Source organism: Babjeviella inositovora, assembly GCF_001661335.1.
Source record: "Babjeviella inositovora NRRL Y-12698 unplaced genomic scaffold BABINscaffold_8, whole genome shotgun sequence".
In the NCBI taxonomy this organism is placed as follows: Eukaryota; Fungi; Ascomycota; class Pichiomycetes; order Serinales; genus Babjeviella; species Babjeviella inositovora.
Genome location: NW_017566845.1, coordinates 343946 through 356520, shown reverse-complemented (window position 1 = coordinate 356520; position 12575 = coordinate 343946). Strand labels below are relative to the sequence as shown.

The window sequence follows — 12575 nt, the reverse complement described above, 5'->3', positions numbered from 1 at the left end:
ATTGAGATAAAGATAACGGTCAATGTGTGGTATAAAATATATCATTAGCCAAGTATGTGGCTAGAGTGTGTATTTTTTTTGAACAGACGTCATTTCCCGAGCACATAATGCAGCATGCCAACGTTTTTCGGCAAGGTGGCATACGTACAAAGAGTTGGCATTTTGCCAGGTCGACGATGTTGGAATCTAAGTAACAAAATTAGCATGTGGACAATATAGGTTTACTGAGCTCCTAGATGGGTCATTCAGCGTAATAAATAAAGATACAAGCAATCAGAGTTTCAGTAAATCCTGACGATCCGACGTTTTACCCGACAATCCATACGCAAGCCACATACAAAATGTAAAATCTGCCTCGCAGTTTACTCCATCACTTACCCTTTATTGACTATAAATAGAGTTCAGTATGCGCTTCTGAAGTCATTGGCAACGGGCGATAGCGTAGTCTGCAATACTACAGCTACTTAAGGAATGGTCACGTTTCCAAGAAATGCCACGCGAGGGTGAACTTTGTTGCTAGCAAAGCTGCTTGGTCTATGGATATCTGTGGTACCTATTTGTGTAGTTGTAAGCAGAGTGTGCGTAAGGGCAATGGGAATTGCTGGCGTAGAAATGTTTCAACGAACTTTCAGCCTTTTACATGATCGTGCAGTTGGAATCGTCGCCATTTGGACCCCTGGATCTTCTGCCCAACTTGGAAGTTCTAAGACCGTTCTTTGTGCCAGACTTGACGACAGTAGCTGGTGCCAAAGAGGCCTCTGTGTCGTAGACCGCTTCGGTGCCTGGGAGACCATTTTTCACGGGAATTGATGCATTAACGACACCGCCGTGCTTGTTGAACATAGTGGTGCCAATGGTGGAGATGGACGATCTGAATCCACCAGAATTGTGGCTGGAGGGTGGGCTCCGGTTCAGAAGCGACAAGCGCGAGAAATCAGAGTTGGTGGACGCGGTATCGGCCTCTTCGTCCATAGAGCGCGATGGCACCAAGCCAAAGCTGTCGCCTGGAATTTGCGTATCCACCAAAATCGCGTCATTCAAGCCCTGGTTATCGAAGTTGCTGTGCATGTACGGATCGAGACCAAACTGAATCAAGGTGTTCGCTAAATACAAGTAGAGCGAGATCCACAACTTTTCCATCTCGGGGGTGAACTTGTCGGTCCCAAATCTCTCTTCGCACGTCTTGATAAACGCATAGCCCATCAACTCAAAGTGCGGTTTCTCGATCCCCAAGATACGCGAATGAAGCTTTCCCAAGCCCATCAAGTAGGCGTTGATGCGAGAAATGTCCTCGAGCTGACTGATGGCAAACGCAAGCACGCCGGCAAAGGAAGCAGCCTGGTGCTTGATGGATGGGAAGAGCTTTTCTAAGTCTGGCTTCATGGTGAGCAAGTTGGAGTAAATTTGGTCGACAAAGACGGATTTAGACAAGTTTTGGGCGGTCATGTCCGAGTCAGGGCGAGCAGATGGTCCCTCGAAGGCCTCATCACTCAACATCGTCACCCAGGTGGAACGCACAATCTGGATCTCCTCCGCGCTCATCTGGAGCTTGATCTGGTAGGTGCTGGTTTTGGCAGAGTCGATCTGTGTCTGCTCGGTGTGATTGAGAGTGGTGGTGGACTTCACAGAGTACACGGACGGAGCTCGTTTCATCGCCATGGCGTCCAGCTGTTGGAATGGGTTCAGGAAGTTGGCTGTGCGTTGGGCAATAGAAGACATTTTATGGCTGACAGATGTGAGTAATATGGTTGTGGAAGTGAAGACCCTAGCAGCGGACGGAGGTGTCTTTATATCTGCTCCAGGGATCCCTAGCAAATCTCTACTAAATCAACGGATCTTTGCGCTGTTGATGGACATGCATCAGTATGGTATGTTATACACGCCAGCTAGCCCGAACTGTGTAACCTGCGGCTGCATGCATCCCAAGCGCGCAGCGTTTGGTGCTCATGCATACAAGGGTGTGTTGCATGCAGATTGGATTAATCTTTAAACACCTAGCGCAATGCTTGACGAGAGAGAGATTGTCATTAGGGAAGCATACCAGTTCCTGGCTCAGAGAAACGGTAACAGTTACGCGTGTTTTGTTTTCAGAAACCATCAGTCTGGTTTCTTGTGTGGGTTAGGATACGATGTGACTGGCTGGTCTATTTATCGACGCGCCTACGATTCTCGGTCAAAGGGGTGCAGACCTGGTTATATTCTCACGCACCCACGCATATTTATACGTAGCCTCTATGATCTCAGCGCCGACCCACGGTACGGGTCCCTTGCTTGATGCTTAGCTCCGGGATCAAATGCTGATCAGTAGTTAGTCTCAATAGACAAAGTTGACGAGTTTAGCGTGGGTGAACGCGGTAAAACTTGGTGGGTGGAACGAAGCCTTCGGGCATTGATGTATAAATGGTTTATTAAACGACTCTAGGCATGTGAATTGTAAACCCAGCTACTCATTGGGACTCCTTGACGGAGCTCCTGGATAAGGCTGATAGATATGTACTCCTATTACTTATCATTCAAACCTATTATTAGACTAAATCAATTTCACCCAGTACGGTAATTTAGCCGATAACAGATTTGTAGATGACATAATGTCACTAGGTGTATGCTTTGATAGTGGAAGCTTAGAACTAGGTCCTTGCTGGGCCTGTATTGGACCTATTTTTGCCGCGTATGTGGTTCATGGGTAGGGCTGACGTTGGTGAGGAACAAAACTTGTAGTTAGATATTCACACAAAGCCCACAGTTAAGTGTTTGGGTAAACTTCCCAATCAGACATTTACACAGAGGTTAGCTGTTTGTGTTATTATTCCACTGCTTCGCTCGCATTAAAATTGTAACCCTTCAACAGAACGTAATCGACAGAGAAATCCTGTTGAGTTTATTTTTAAGCATATATGCAGCAAGATCTCGTGTAGCTGTGCTTCGCCAAATCGGGAAATATCCGCGCCGCCTGCATGGCGCTGGCTTTCATGGGGAGCCAGGGCTGTATCTTTACCGGAACGTTTTCATGCTACAGGCTGGTTGCCTAGACAGAGCCAAACATCGAGCCCTTAACTGGGGATACTTGCTTCCCGTTATATTTTCACCTCCCGCTCTGGTGGCTAATTGGGATCCCAACTTAGTTTTAGCCTATCTATGGGTGCTATTTAGACGGATCGTTCCCCCCTCAAGATCACCGCGAATCTTGGGCCGTCGAGTGGAAAATAACACTTACATTAACGTGTATCAGCTGCAGACAGCTTACGTGGTGATCGTCAGCATGTATGTAATTACTACCGACATGATTCGTTGCCAAGTTAAATCTGTACTGCAGTTAGCCCCAGTAATGCCACCCTCTCTTTACCTAAATAGGTAATTATTCCTTCTTCCCCAAGTTTGAGTTCCCTTGGCAATAGCCTATCTAGTTCTACCTCGAGTATAGCTAAAGGCACGTTGCGATCCACCTCTTGTGGAGTCATGAAACCGACTTAAACTACAGCTAGGGGTTGTTCCTCTCAAGAGAAATAACCCCGTTCGCACGAACGGCGAACCATACTTGACGCGCGTTTCGGTCTTATGAGGCTGCATTGACGTATAAGTGTTCTACACGATGGATATTGTTGGAATGGCAAAAATAATCGTGTTGTCAGATGCCTGGTTCATGAAGATCTCAGAAAGCGGAACAGTTATTGTAGGTGGTGGACCCTGGTCCTTCTAGCAAATATTGGATCTGTAAGGTACGTCTACAGTACAATAAGCTCGATTACTCTGATGCCAGAGAGTGATATGGAAAGGTTGCAAAAGTCCCTGTAAGAGGGTAATTGATGGTTAGTACCAATCCTCTTATCGGTATTGATCTGCGAAGAGCCAGTTATTGGGAAAAGTAAAGCGAGGTATAATTGAGTTTTTAATACCATTTCAATTCACAGGGTGGATCCTTCAGATTGCTAGCTGTGGGATATTACCCAATTCATTTTCTTCTTTCAGGAAATTCTCTACCACCTACGCGAGAAGTATAATTCTATTTAACCCAACCGGGAAAACTATCCGGCTCTCAGAGGCTCGTACATCGAAATTCCCTACGCGAAGACGGATGCTGCGGTTGCAGATTTTACACTTAGATCTGCACAGTCAGTTGGAGCCATGAAATTGGGCACTAAGGCGTATTCAGAGTCTTAGGAATTACATTAGCGACCAATTTTGTCCGCGTGAATCGCCATGGCAGTGTTTTTTTTTTATCTAAAAATATGTGTGAGACTCCAAACCCAAGTCAGTAAGGATATCGGTACCCATGCAAAATGGGTTACCGAACACGTCGTGTAGCTTGCTATAAGAGCTTATGCAGGGTCATCATGGCAACGCATTGACAATATCCTAGGGAAACGTGTATGTGTGATGCAGATGAGTGAGTAAGGATCCTGGCGTGTATATAATATTTAGCCTCTCTAGCCAGATCAGCAGTACGTAGCCTAATACCCGGAAACGATACATAAAGGCGGTAAGGCGGTCTTTTTCCAATATATCCTATTGGGGGAAATAGGCAGTGCATCCTATCTTTATCTCTCGTAAAATAGGCACCGTACTAACCTCGTTGCTAGCCTGAACTTACATGTGGTGTCACCTTGCATAGATTGCACATGTTCAAAAACCAATCCCAGGCGACGCGACAATTGAAGTTGGTTATAGTTCGTCCAATGGGCATCCACTCATTAATGATGTGCGCCCAATCCAAGTTATGATATCCGTAAAGCCCGGGGATATCATCGATCGCGCAGATTCGTGTTACAGAGTACCAGGGGCTGGCAGCAAGTGCAGGTACGTTGATCTCAGTTTTTGTCCAAGCCGCAGACGCCGATCTAGATCCGTCTAAATATGCATACCACTGCGTTTAGTATAGCGTTTACCAATTGCCAACTTTCCGGACTAGCGCAGTACTCGGGAATTGGGGGTTTAGAAAACTTTATTCCAACGCGGTGATAAGGTCTGGTGTAAGACTCGCCAATTAGCTAAATAAGAAGCAGTGCAGCCAGGCCCTATGCCTGTGTGAACGACGAAGGATTTCTATTCTCAAATTACCTTCCTCGGGTTGTGGGCCGACAGCCGCATTGCATTTCATCCACATCCAGGGTACTGGAAAGCTGCAGACAACGGAAGTGGTAAGGTCTAACTAAGAACCCTTCCGTGTTATGATCCAGTTACCGAAAGCTTTGGTTTTAGTATGCGTACCCCCATTCCAGTCGATTATAACCGTGGTGTATATATTGCATAGTGATATGTTTGGCAAAACCTGTGATAGTACTTGTACTTTTAGTACAGATATGGGACTATATATGTATGGCGACACCTTTGACAAGCATGGGAAATTCCTCCCTGCAAAAGACAGATATATCCAAGACGGGGAGACGTCGGTGCACTACTAATTAATACTAGTTTAAGGGTCACATTATGGCGAATGTACAAGATTTAGTGCAAGCACCGGTACGGAGCTCCTCAACTGGCGTAATCCTCCATGAACAGGGTCCGGTTGCTCATCTCCATCAAATGCCTCATTGTGGGTCTCCCGTGTGGACAATTCCACGGTTTATCAAGCTCGCCCAAGTTGCGTACAACCTGCACCATCGTCCCTCGCTTCAAGTGTCTTCCAACCATGATACTGCTGCGGCAGGCTCTCATGGCAAACATGGCTCTGATCTTGGAGCATCTGAGAGACCGTTTCACTCTGTCCGAGGAATCAGACGCCTCTTTCAACAAGTAAAGCAATTCGTCGAAATCATTAAGATCAAAAACCGTATTTTTAGACATCGGTAACGAGAGAAGCTGGATGCGGCTACCTGGATGGCGGTCTTCCCAGACCTTCAACCGAAACCCATTCTTCTCAAACACCGCAACGTTATCCATCACCACCAACTCGTCAATGGCGTTCATTTCCAAGTCGCGCGGAATAACAAGTGGCTGGCTCTGAAAAACGGTTGTCTTCTGTAACGTTTCGAAGTTGTATTTTTCGTCACTGGCATGTTGGTCAATCACGAAGAGGTCCGTGGCGTCACTATCTTGCTTCTTCCTGGTGACAATGATAAACCCCAAATTGAACTGACCGATGATATTCATATGTAAAAAGTCGTCTTTTGCCACCATCAACGTGAGCATTTTCTCCGCTTCCACTGCATCTATCGCAACATCCCTCACCTCCTTGTCGTCCAAAGGAGCCGCGCGCTCCATAAGTGATTTTGCATTAATTATCGGGACGCATTCCGCCGGATTCACCTTAATGCCTGTCTTGAGGTTGTGGATGAGTTTGCTAGATCTAAAGGTCAAAACCCCTAATCTCTTAGTCGGAGCAATAGAAATCAACGAGGGAATCTTAAAATCAGCGTCTTCCAACTTTACATCGGGAGGGCCGCCGTCGGGCATAGTCAATTCCTGTAAAGGTAACAACACATTTTTCTGAGTTTCATTACTAAGAGGAACCCCCTCTGCCTTCTTCTCCCCGTGCCCATAAGAACAGCAACTTCCTTGGTCATCGCTTTCTTCTTCGGCCGCAAATAAGGGGTCTTCCTTTGGTGCCGAATCCGCATCAAGCTCGATCTCTGGGGTAAACTGGATTCCACCCCGGGTCTTGGCCACCATTGTGACAAACTGCTGCTCGCCCACATTCATCACCATCGTGGGTGTTTCGAGGCTGGTGGTTTGCGACGTCGGGGTGGGCGTGAGAAGCAAGCTCCGGAATTTGTCAAGGTCTGTGAGGCTGTCGAGCCTCTCGTGGTCACTGAGTTCAGTATCAGACTGGAATTTCAGATCCGTTGCGGGGATCCTTTTCAGCAGAGCATATTCATAATCTCGATAGCTGCGCCTCTGTGTCCTCCGAGACTCCAGCACGGGAAGAGCCTTTCTTGTGGGTCTCAGTCTTGTTTCCCTCTGTGAATCTAAATCCTCAAGTTCCGACAGGATAACATACTCCGTTTCCATGGTTTCATCTGTATCCTCTTTCTCTGGTTCGTCATCCAGGGAATATTGCAGCTCCTGAAGTCTTTGAGTCGTAGCTTGCAGTTCTTCTCCTGGCGAAGTCCCCCTTACCTGGGATCTATCAATTACTGAAAACTTTTCTCTCGTTCTCATCGTCGACACGATGTCCCCGAAGGCTGGACCTTTCCCGCCGCTCATTTGCAATCCGGTGGTCTGGATCCTCGGTATCACGTTCCCCAGCATCAGATACATCTCATACACACGTTCACGCAACTCCTCGAGAACCACACTCTCGTTGCTAACAAAAACGGTGCGCTTATCGGGAGTCACATTGATATCCAACGCTTCAGGGTCGATTTCCATGTTGAGGATGAGCACTGGAAACTGCACGTTGTTAAATGACCGGTAAACCTCAGTCATGACCTTCAGAAACTGGGGGAGATTCACAGGCCGCTTGTTGATGTACCAAAGCTGTCTATCGCCCGCTGACCGCCCCTGACCAAACGAGCAGTTTGAGATAAACCCCACGAAAGTAATTTCCGGTCTTCCCACCGCGCCTTTCACCTTGAATTTCGCGATATCAAGTGTGAGGTCCAACGGTATGAGTCCCAGCATTCCGTTGGAACCATACACGTTGATCAAATTACCTTTGAGGGTGTTTCCCGCGGTGGAAAACAGAAGCGTCTTCTTGCCCCTCTCGGTTACATGGTGGCATGTGAACCGCACGCCAGTGTTAATAATCGCATACGCCTGGAGAATCGCCATCGCCTTCTGATGCTCGCGCTTGGCGTTTTTCATGAAATCTTTCCGTCTCACCGGGAGGTTTTCAAACAAATTGGACACATATACGGACGTCCCTTTGGTGGCGGAAACTACGGAGCTCGCGGAAAGGTTTCCCAAACGGTCAAACTCAAGTTTTGCCGCACGGGGAATCCTGGGATCGGTGTTAGTCGTAACCTGCACGTCAGCAATGGCACACAAGGAGCTCATAGCCTCCCCGCGAAAGCCAAACGTTGCCACATGGGCCAAATCCTCGTAGGTTGTAAGTTTCGAGGTGGTGTGTTTAAGGCAGATGCTGGCGTGGTCCGACGTAGGAATCCCGTCCCCGTTATCTGAAACCTCGATGGCACTGATTCCATGGTTTTTAAACACGATATCAACCCTGGTGGCATGGGCATCGATGGCGTTCTCGACGAGTTCCTTGACGGCCGAGGTGAGGTCGATTATCACCTGCCCTGATGTGATTCGATGGACGTCTCCAACGCTGATTGCGGATATGGACATGTTTATAATATTTCGTAGGAATGGTAATGAGCGCTGGGGGGAGGGGGCTTCCAGTGAGGTAGGTGCTTCTTGTGACACAGGGTTAGTTTAATCGGTAAGCTGGATCAACCGAAGTTTTTTTTTGCTCTTAAAGGTGATTTTGGCGTATGAGCTGAGTTGAAATACGCCACACAAAAGATCCTATTAAGCTGGAAGAGCGCGTCTCATCCGAAAAATGGCAATCGCGCCTCACGCGTAGTATAATTATACAGGATATACATACATGCAGACCGAAACTTTTGCCATCGATGTTTGAGCTTCCTATGCTCCAGACCAATATAGCTGTGGGGCTTATATTTCCACTGGCATAAAAATAAACCATCGTACAGCCTTGTTATGAAAAATATAGCCCTCACATTATTTCTCCGTTATCGAAAGCATACATCCTGCGGACTTCACCTCTCAGTATTCCCCACGTTTGATTGAGCCACAAAATCAATCAGTGTCTTCGCTGCACACGCTTATTCTACGTCAGAAGCCACCGTTGAAGAAAGATCTCGGTATCACTTTGTTTCTGGAAAATCCTTTATCCATAATAGCACTTTGCTCTGCCGCGCATTCCTAGTGTTGAAACACAACCAGTCACATTTCGTAGTTCCGCATGCAGCCAAGTTACCTCCCCTTAAACGCCAAAAACGTATCTTCCACCATCAGAGAGTACCTCATCGCGGCCTTTTACCAGGTATTGTATTATAAAGGCGTCTACCCCAAAGAATCCTTCACTACTGTCAACTCCTTCAACCTATCGTGCTTTGTGTCCCGCCATCCTGGGGTGGTTGCCTACCTCGAAAAGCTTGTGGACAACTGCACTGGCAAGATTCATTCAGGGGAAATCAACACATTTCTGCTTGTGTTATATCAAGAGAGTACAGAGGACGTGATAGAGCGGTATGTGTTTGATTTCAGCGAGTTTCTCGCCCTGGCGGATGGCGACCAGGAGCGAGAGATCCGTCTGTTCAAGGATTTTACCTGGGAAACGCTATATATGCAAATCCGAGCCAGTCTTTTCACGTTGATTACTGAATTAAAGAAAGATCAAGAGAAGGTTCCAGTGCCATTAAACTTTACCGTTATGCTCGAGGCTGTCAGAACGTTGAGGATGATTGACGAGCCTGCTTGGATTTTGTGCTCCAGTGAAGAAAAGGATAGTAAACCAAGCTCTACGTTAGAAGATCCCGCCACGAAGGTGATACCGTTGAAGGAAATATGCACGGGGCCAGTGCGGATTCTGTCGTGTGTGGAGAGGGTAATACGAGGTTGATGGGTTGGGGGAATCGGCGTGCTAAAAGGGCTTAGTGTAATGCTTCCGTTGAAGAATAGGGTGAGTTCTATGATGAGCGAATGTTAGATCCAAGTTCAACGTCACCGCGAAAATGCCAAAGATGCAAACCTCTAAAAGTGTGAGGATTAGAGGGAAACGAATGGAGTGATAAAACCATGTTACAGGTCGAGCCTTTACGAGTAAAGGATATAGCTCGCTCCACCTGCTAATTGCCATAAATCCTAAGGCCAGTTCCAAAAATAACTCCATGCTTGCCCCTATAGGTCAAAGAAGGACGTTTCCACCCCCCTGTTGTCGACATAAGCTCTACAAAGTAACTTTAGGGCTTAGTTATGGATTTTGAACGAATAAAGGTATCTATTAAAACGAATCGTAAAAGCACTCTCGTGTAAACTTACCAAACCTGCCAATTTGAAGGTTAGAACCGTGGACTTCATGGAAGGGCAAGGTTAAAAGAAATCGTCATAGAGAATAAGATTAGAAAGTCTTTGAGATGTTGAGTGAGCGCATTGAAGATATACAGGTAAGGCTATCAGAAGGGAATTGCTGTCATGGGGTTATCCTAGACTTTTTGCGAGTACAGTGTCACCAGAAGAGGAGTGTTTCAGTGGGTACAATACCTCAGAAGACCATAGCCGCTAATAGGCAGTTCGCAGACGTCACTTTGATACAGCGGGCTGGTACCAGTTGAAAGCTGTTTCACATAATGACTGGTTCACAAGATGGTGTCATAGTTGCTTTGTAGCTATGACTACATTGTATCCAACCCAAACAAGGTCTTCAAGTTCTCATACATCAAATAGCTGATCGACACTGCTGGGGCCACCTTTGCCAAATTCGGCACTAACCCCTTGAACAACCCCGGATACCCCTCTCTCATCAACGTCTGTTTCACGGCGTCGCCGAACCCCGCGTATGTGTACGGATGGGCGTATGTGCCCTGGGCCTGTAACCGCGTGCGGATCAAGTTGATCGGATATACCATCGTAGCACCGAATGTCCCCGACAACGCCCCCATGGTCAATACCACGTGGTTCGGTAATTTCACCTCCTCGATAGGCAAATCCTGCTTAATTGCCTCCTTCTCGAGATACCACTGTCTAACAGTGCTGAAGGTTCCCAAATCAAGGGCGGCGTACGGAAAGATCCCACCGACACCAGCCATCACACCACGGTAATAGATGCGCAATCCACCCTCGCGGTACATCTCTTTGGCAATTTGGATAAGGAGACGATTCCCCTTGACGTTAGAGTCCAACTGCGAGCACTGGACACGGTACTTCAACGTGTCAATCGGATACACAGCCGCCTGGGAGACCACCCCACCGAACCCACCGGCCATGTAGGTGGAGAGCTTCGACAACTGACTGGTATCCTCGACGCCCTCGATCCTGGCAAAGAAACGCTTCGCCGCTTCGAAGGAACCAAACTTCATGGCTGATTCAGGGAACACCTTCACAACGTTCAACCCGTTTCCGACGTAGAACCCGCGGATGCCGCCTTGCTTCCAAATCAGCTTCGCGGCCTTCACCAACGGCGAGTGGATCTTCTTCAGGCTCACAACCTCACCCGCATGGGCTTTCGTGACGGTTGACGAGATTGCCTTCTTGGAGTGCAAAAGCGTCGATGAGAGATCCGTGCGGGCAATCAAAAACACCTTGATACGGTCGAATGGGGCGGTGCACGTTCGCGACACCACGCCGGCAAGACCGCCTGCTAGGAAGAAGCCAAAGCCGCGGAGAAAGCCGTTGATCAACGTCACGTCACCATCGGAAGACACGTCCAAGTCCTCGATCAAAAACTGGTACGCGGTCGCAATGCGCGAGCCGTTGAGCCGTGGCATGAGCAAGAGAAACTCGCGGAACTCCTCGTAGGTGATGTACCCGTTGTTCTGCGTATCGACGCAGCGGAAGAACAGGTCGACACTGGCCGCAGATGCATTGATCTTCAACGTCTTCTTCAAGTATTCCACAAAGTCCGCCTTGTTCAAGCGGCCATCGTTGTCCTTATCAATCTTGTCAAAGCCCGCGAGGATCTGCGACTCGGTCGTTTGCAAGTACTTTTTGAAGTCCGCAAAATCAATGATGTTGTCGTGGTTAGTGTCGAGAGACTTGAAGATCTGTCCGATGAGGTCTGGCTTGTTGCACAAAGGATGCTTGATGGTTTTGAGCGCTTTGCGGAACTCGCTGAGCGTGATCTCCCCGGTGTTGTCGATATCTAGCGACTCGAAAAGTTTCTGGTCATCCGCCAAAAGCTCCGCGGCCGACAGCGTGGTGGTGATGGGTGTGGTAACGGTAGTCATGGTGGGGTTGTGTAATTATGCACAGGTTATGAAATGATGACTATGCAATAAAGCAGCGGGCAAGGGCGTCAATATACGACTTGGCCGTCTTGGTAGAACCAACAAATGGATATGCGACAAAGCTGTGAAAACCTAATAGGGCCCTGGATGATGCAAAAGGTTTGTAGAACGTTTTGCTGGAATGCACGATGCTTTGCTGGCGTCTAATTACAAGTTGAGCTTGGCAAGGTCTGTCAAGTTTGGCTGAAGGTAGTGGCGTTTGGTATCGTAGCCAAGGGTTTAACACGTGTAGGTATCTGCTACTCAATTGTTGAACGATTGAGTGGATGTGCCGAATGAATTCAAATTGGCAGTTAGCTATTGGTTTACGAGAAGCATTTTTCTCGCGTGCGCCTGACCGTTTTGGACATACAGGAAAAAGCTGAAAATTTTGTGTGCACCGAGTGCGGCACTTTCCGCGGAGAAGGAAGTCGACTCCCGGAGTCCTTTCGATGCCGTGCGCTATCGGGGCCTCAAATAAAGCGACAGCACTGGCATTTGCGAGATGATTATATGCATAAAAAGGGTGTGGGGCTGTTGATTGCCAGTATTCGCTCCACAAAAAGGTATGCTTGCCTTTAGGTAAAGCTGCCTGGTCGTGGCTGCTCGCTTCGACTTCCACGTTTAAGCTGTATGCCGGGTATCTGCATTGAAGTTTGACAACAAAAGCTGGGGTAACATATTATA

General features: G+C 47.7%; 4 protein-coding genes across 4 annotated transcripts; 1 reads left to right on the top strand and 3 right to left on the bottom strand.

Annotated features, from left to right (window-relative positions):
- Positions 1 to 636: 636 nt before the first annotated feature.
- BABINDRAFT_167626 (uncharacterized protein) lies at positions 637 to 1719 on the bottom strand (the record flags this gene model as incomplete). The annotated part of the gene is made up of 1 exon (XM_019130526.1): positions 637 to 1719. The coding sequence occupies one exon, from the start codon at positions 1717 to 1719 to the stop codon at positions 637 to 639; it is 1083 nt and encodes a 360-aa protein (XP_018984410.1).
- Positions 1720 to 5469: 3750 nt separating this feature from the next.
- PMS1 (ATP-binding mismatch repair protein) lies at positions 5470 to 8408 on the bottom strand (the record flags this gene model as incomplete). Its single annotated transcript, XM_019127130.1, has 2 exons — positions 7054 to 8408; positions 5470 to 6762 (listed from the first exon to the last, which is right to left on the bottom strand). Exons 1-2 carry the CDS (start codon positions 8224 to 8226, stop codon positions 5470 to 5472), a joined length of 2466 nt encoding a protein of 821 aa, XP_018984409.1. The 5' UTR covers positions 8227 to 8408.
- A 145-nt stretch (positions 8409 to 8553) lies between these two features.
- BABINDRAFT_162150 (uncharacterized protein) lies at positions 8554 to 9900 on the top strand. The gene has a single exon (XM_019129199.1). The coding sequence runs from the start codon at positions 8867 to 8869 to the stop codon at positions 9524 to 9526; it is 660 nt and encodes a 219-aa protein (XP_018984408.1). The 5' UTR covers positions 8554 to 8866; the 3' UTR covers positions 9527 to 9900.
- Positions 9901 to 10298: 398 nt separating this feature from the next.
- BABINDRAFT_38092 (Ca(2+)-binding ATP:ADP antiporter) lies at positions 10299 to 11849 on the bottom strand (the record flags this gene model as incomplete). The annotated part of the gene is made up of 1 exon (XM_019131854.1): positions 10299 to 11849. One exon carries the CDS (start codon positions 11847 to 11849, stop codon positions 10299 to 10301), a length of 1551 nt encoding a protein of 516 aa, XP_018984407.1.
- Positions 11850 to 12575: the final 726 nt, after the last annotated feature.

Bases quoted from the DNA above. Each gene is read 5' to 3' on its own strand.
- BABINDRAFT_162150 (XM_019129199.1), top strand. From the start codon at position 8,867: ATGCAGCCAAGTTACCTCCCCTTAAACGCCAAAAACGTATCTTCCACC.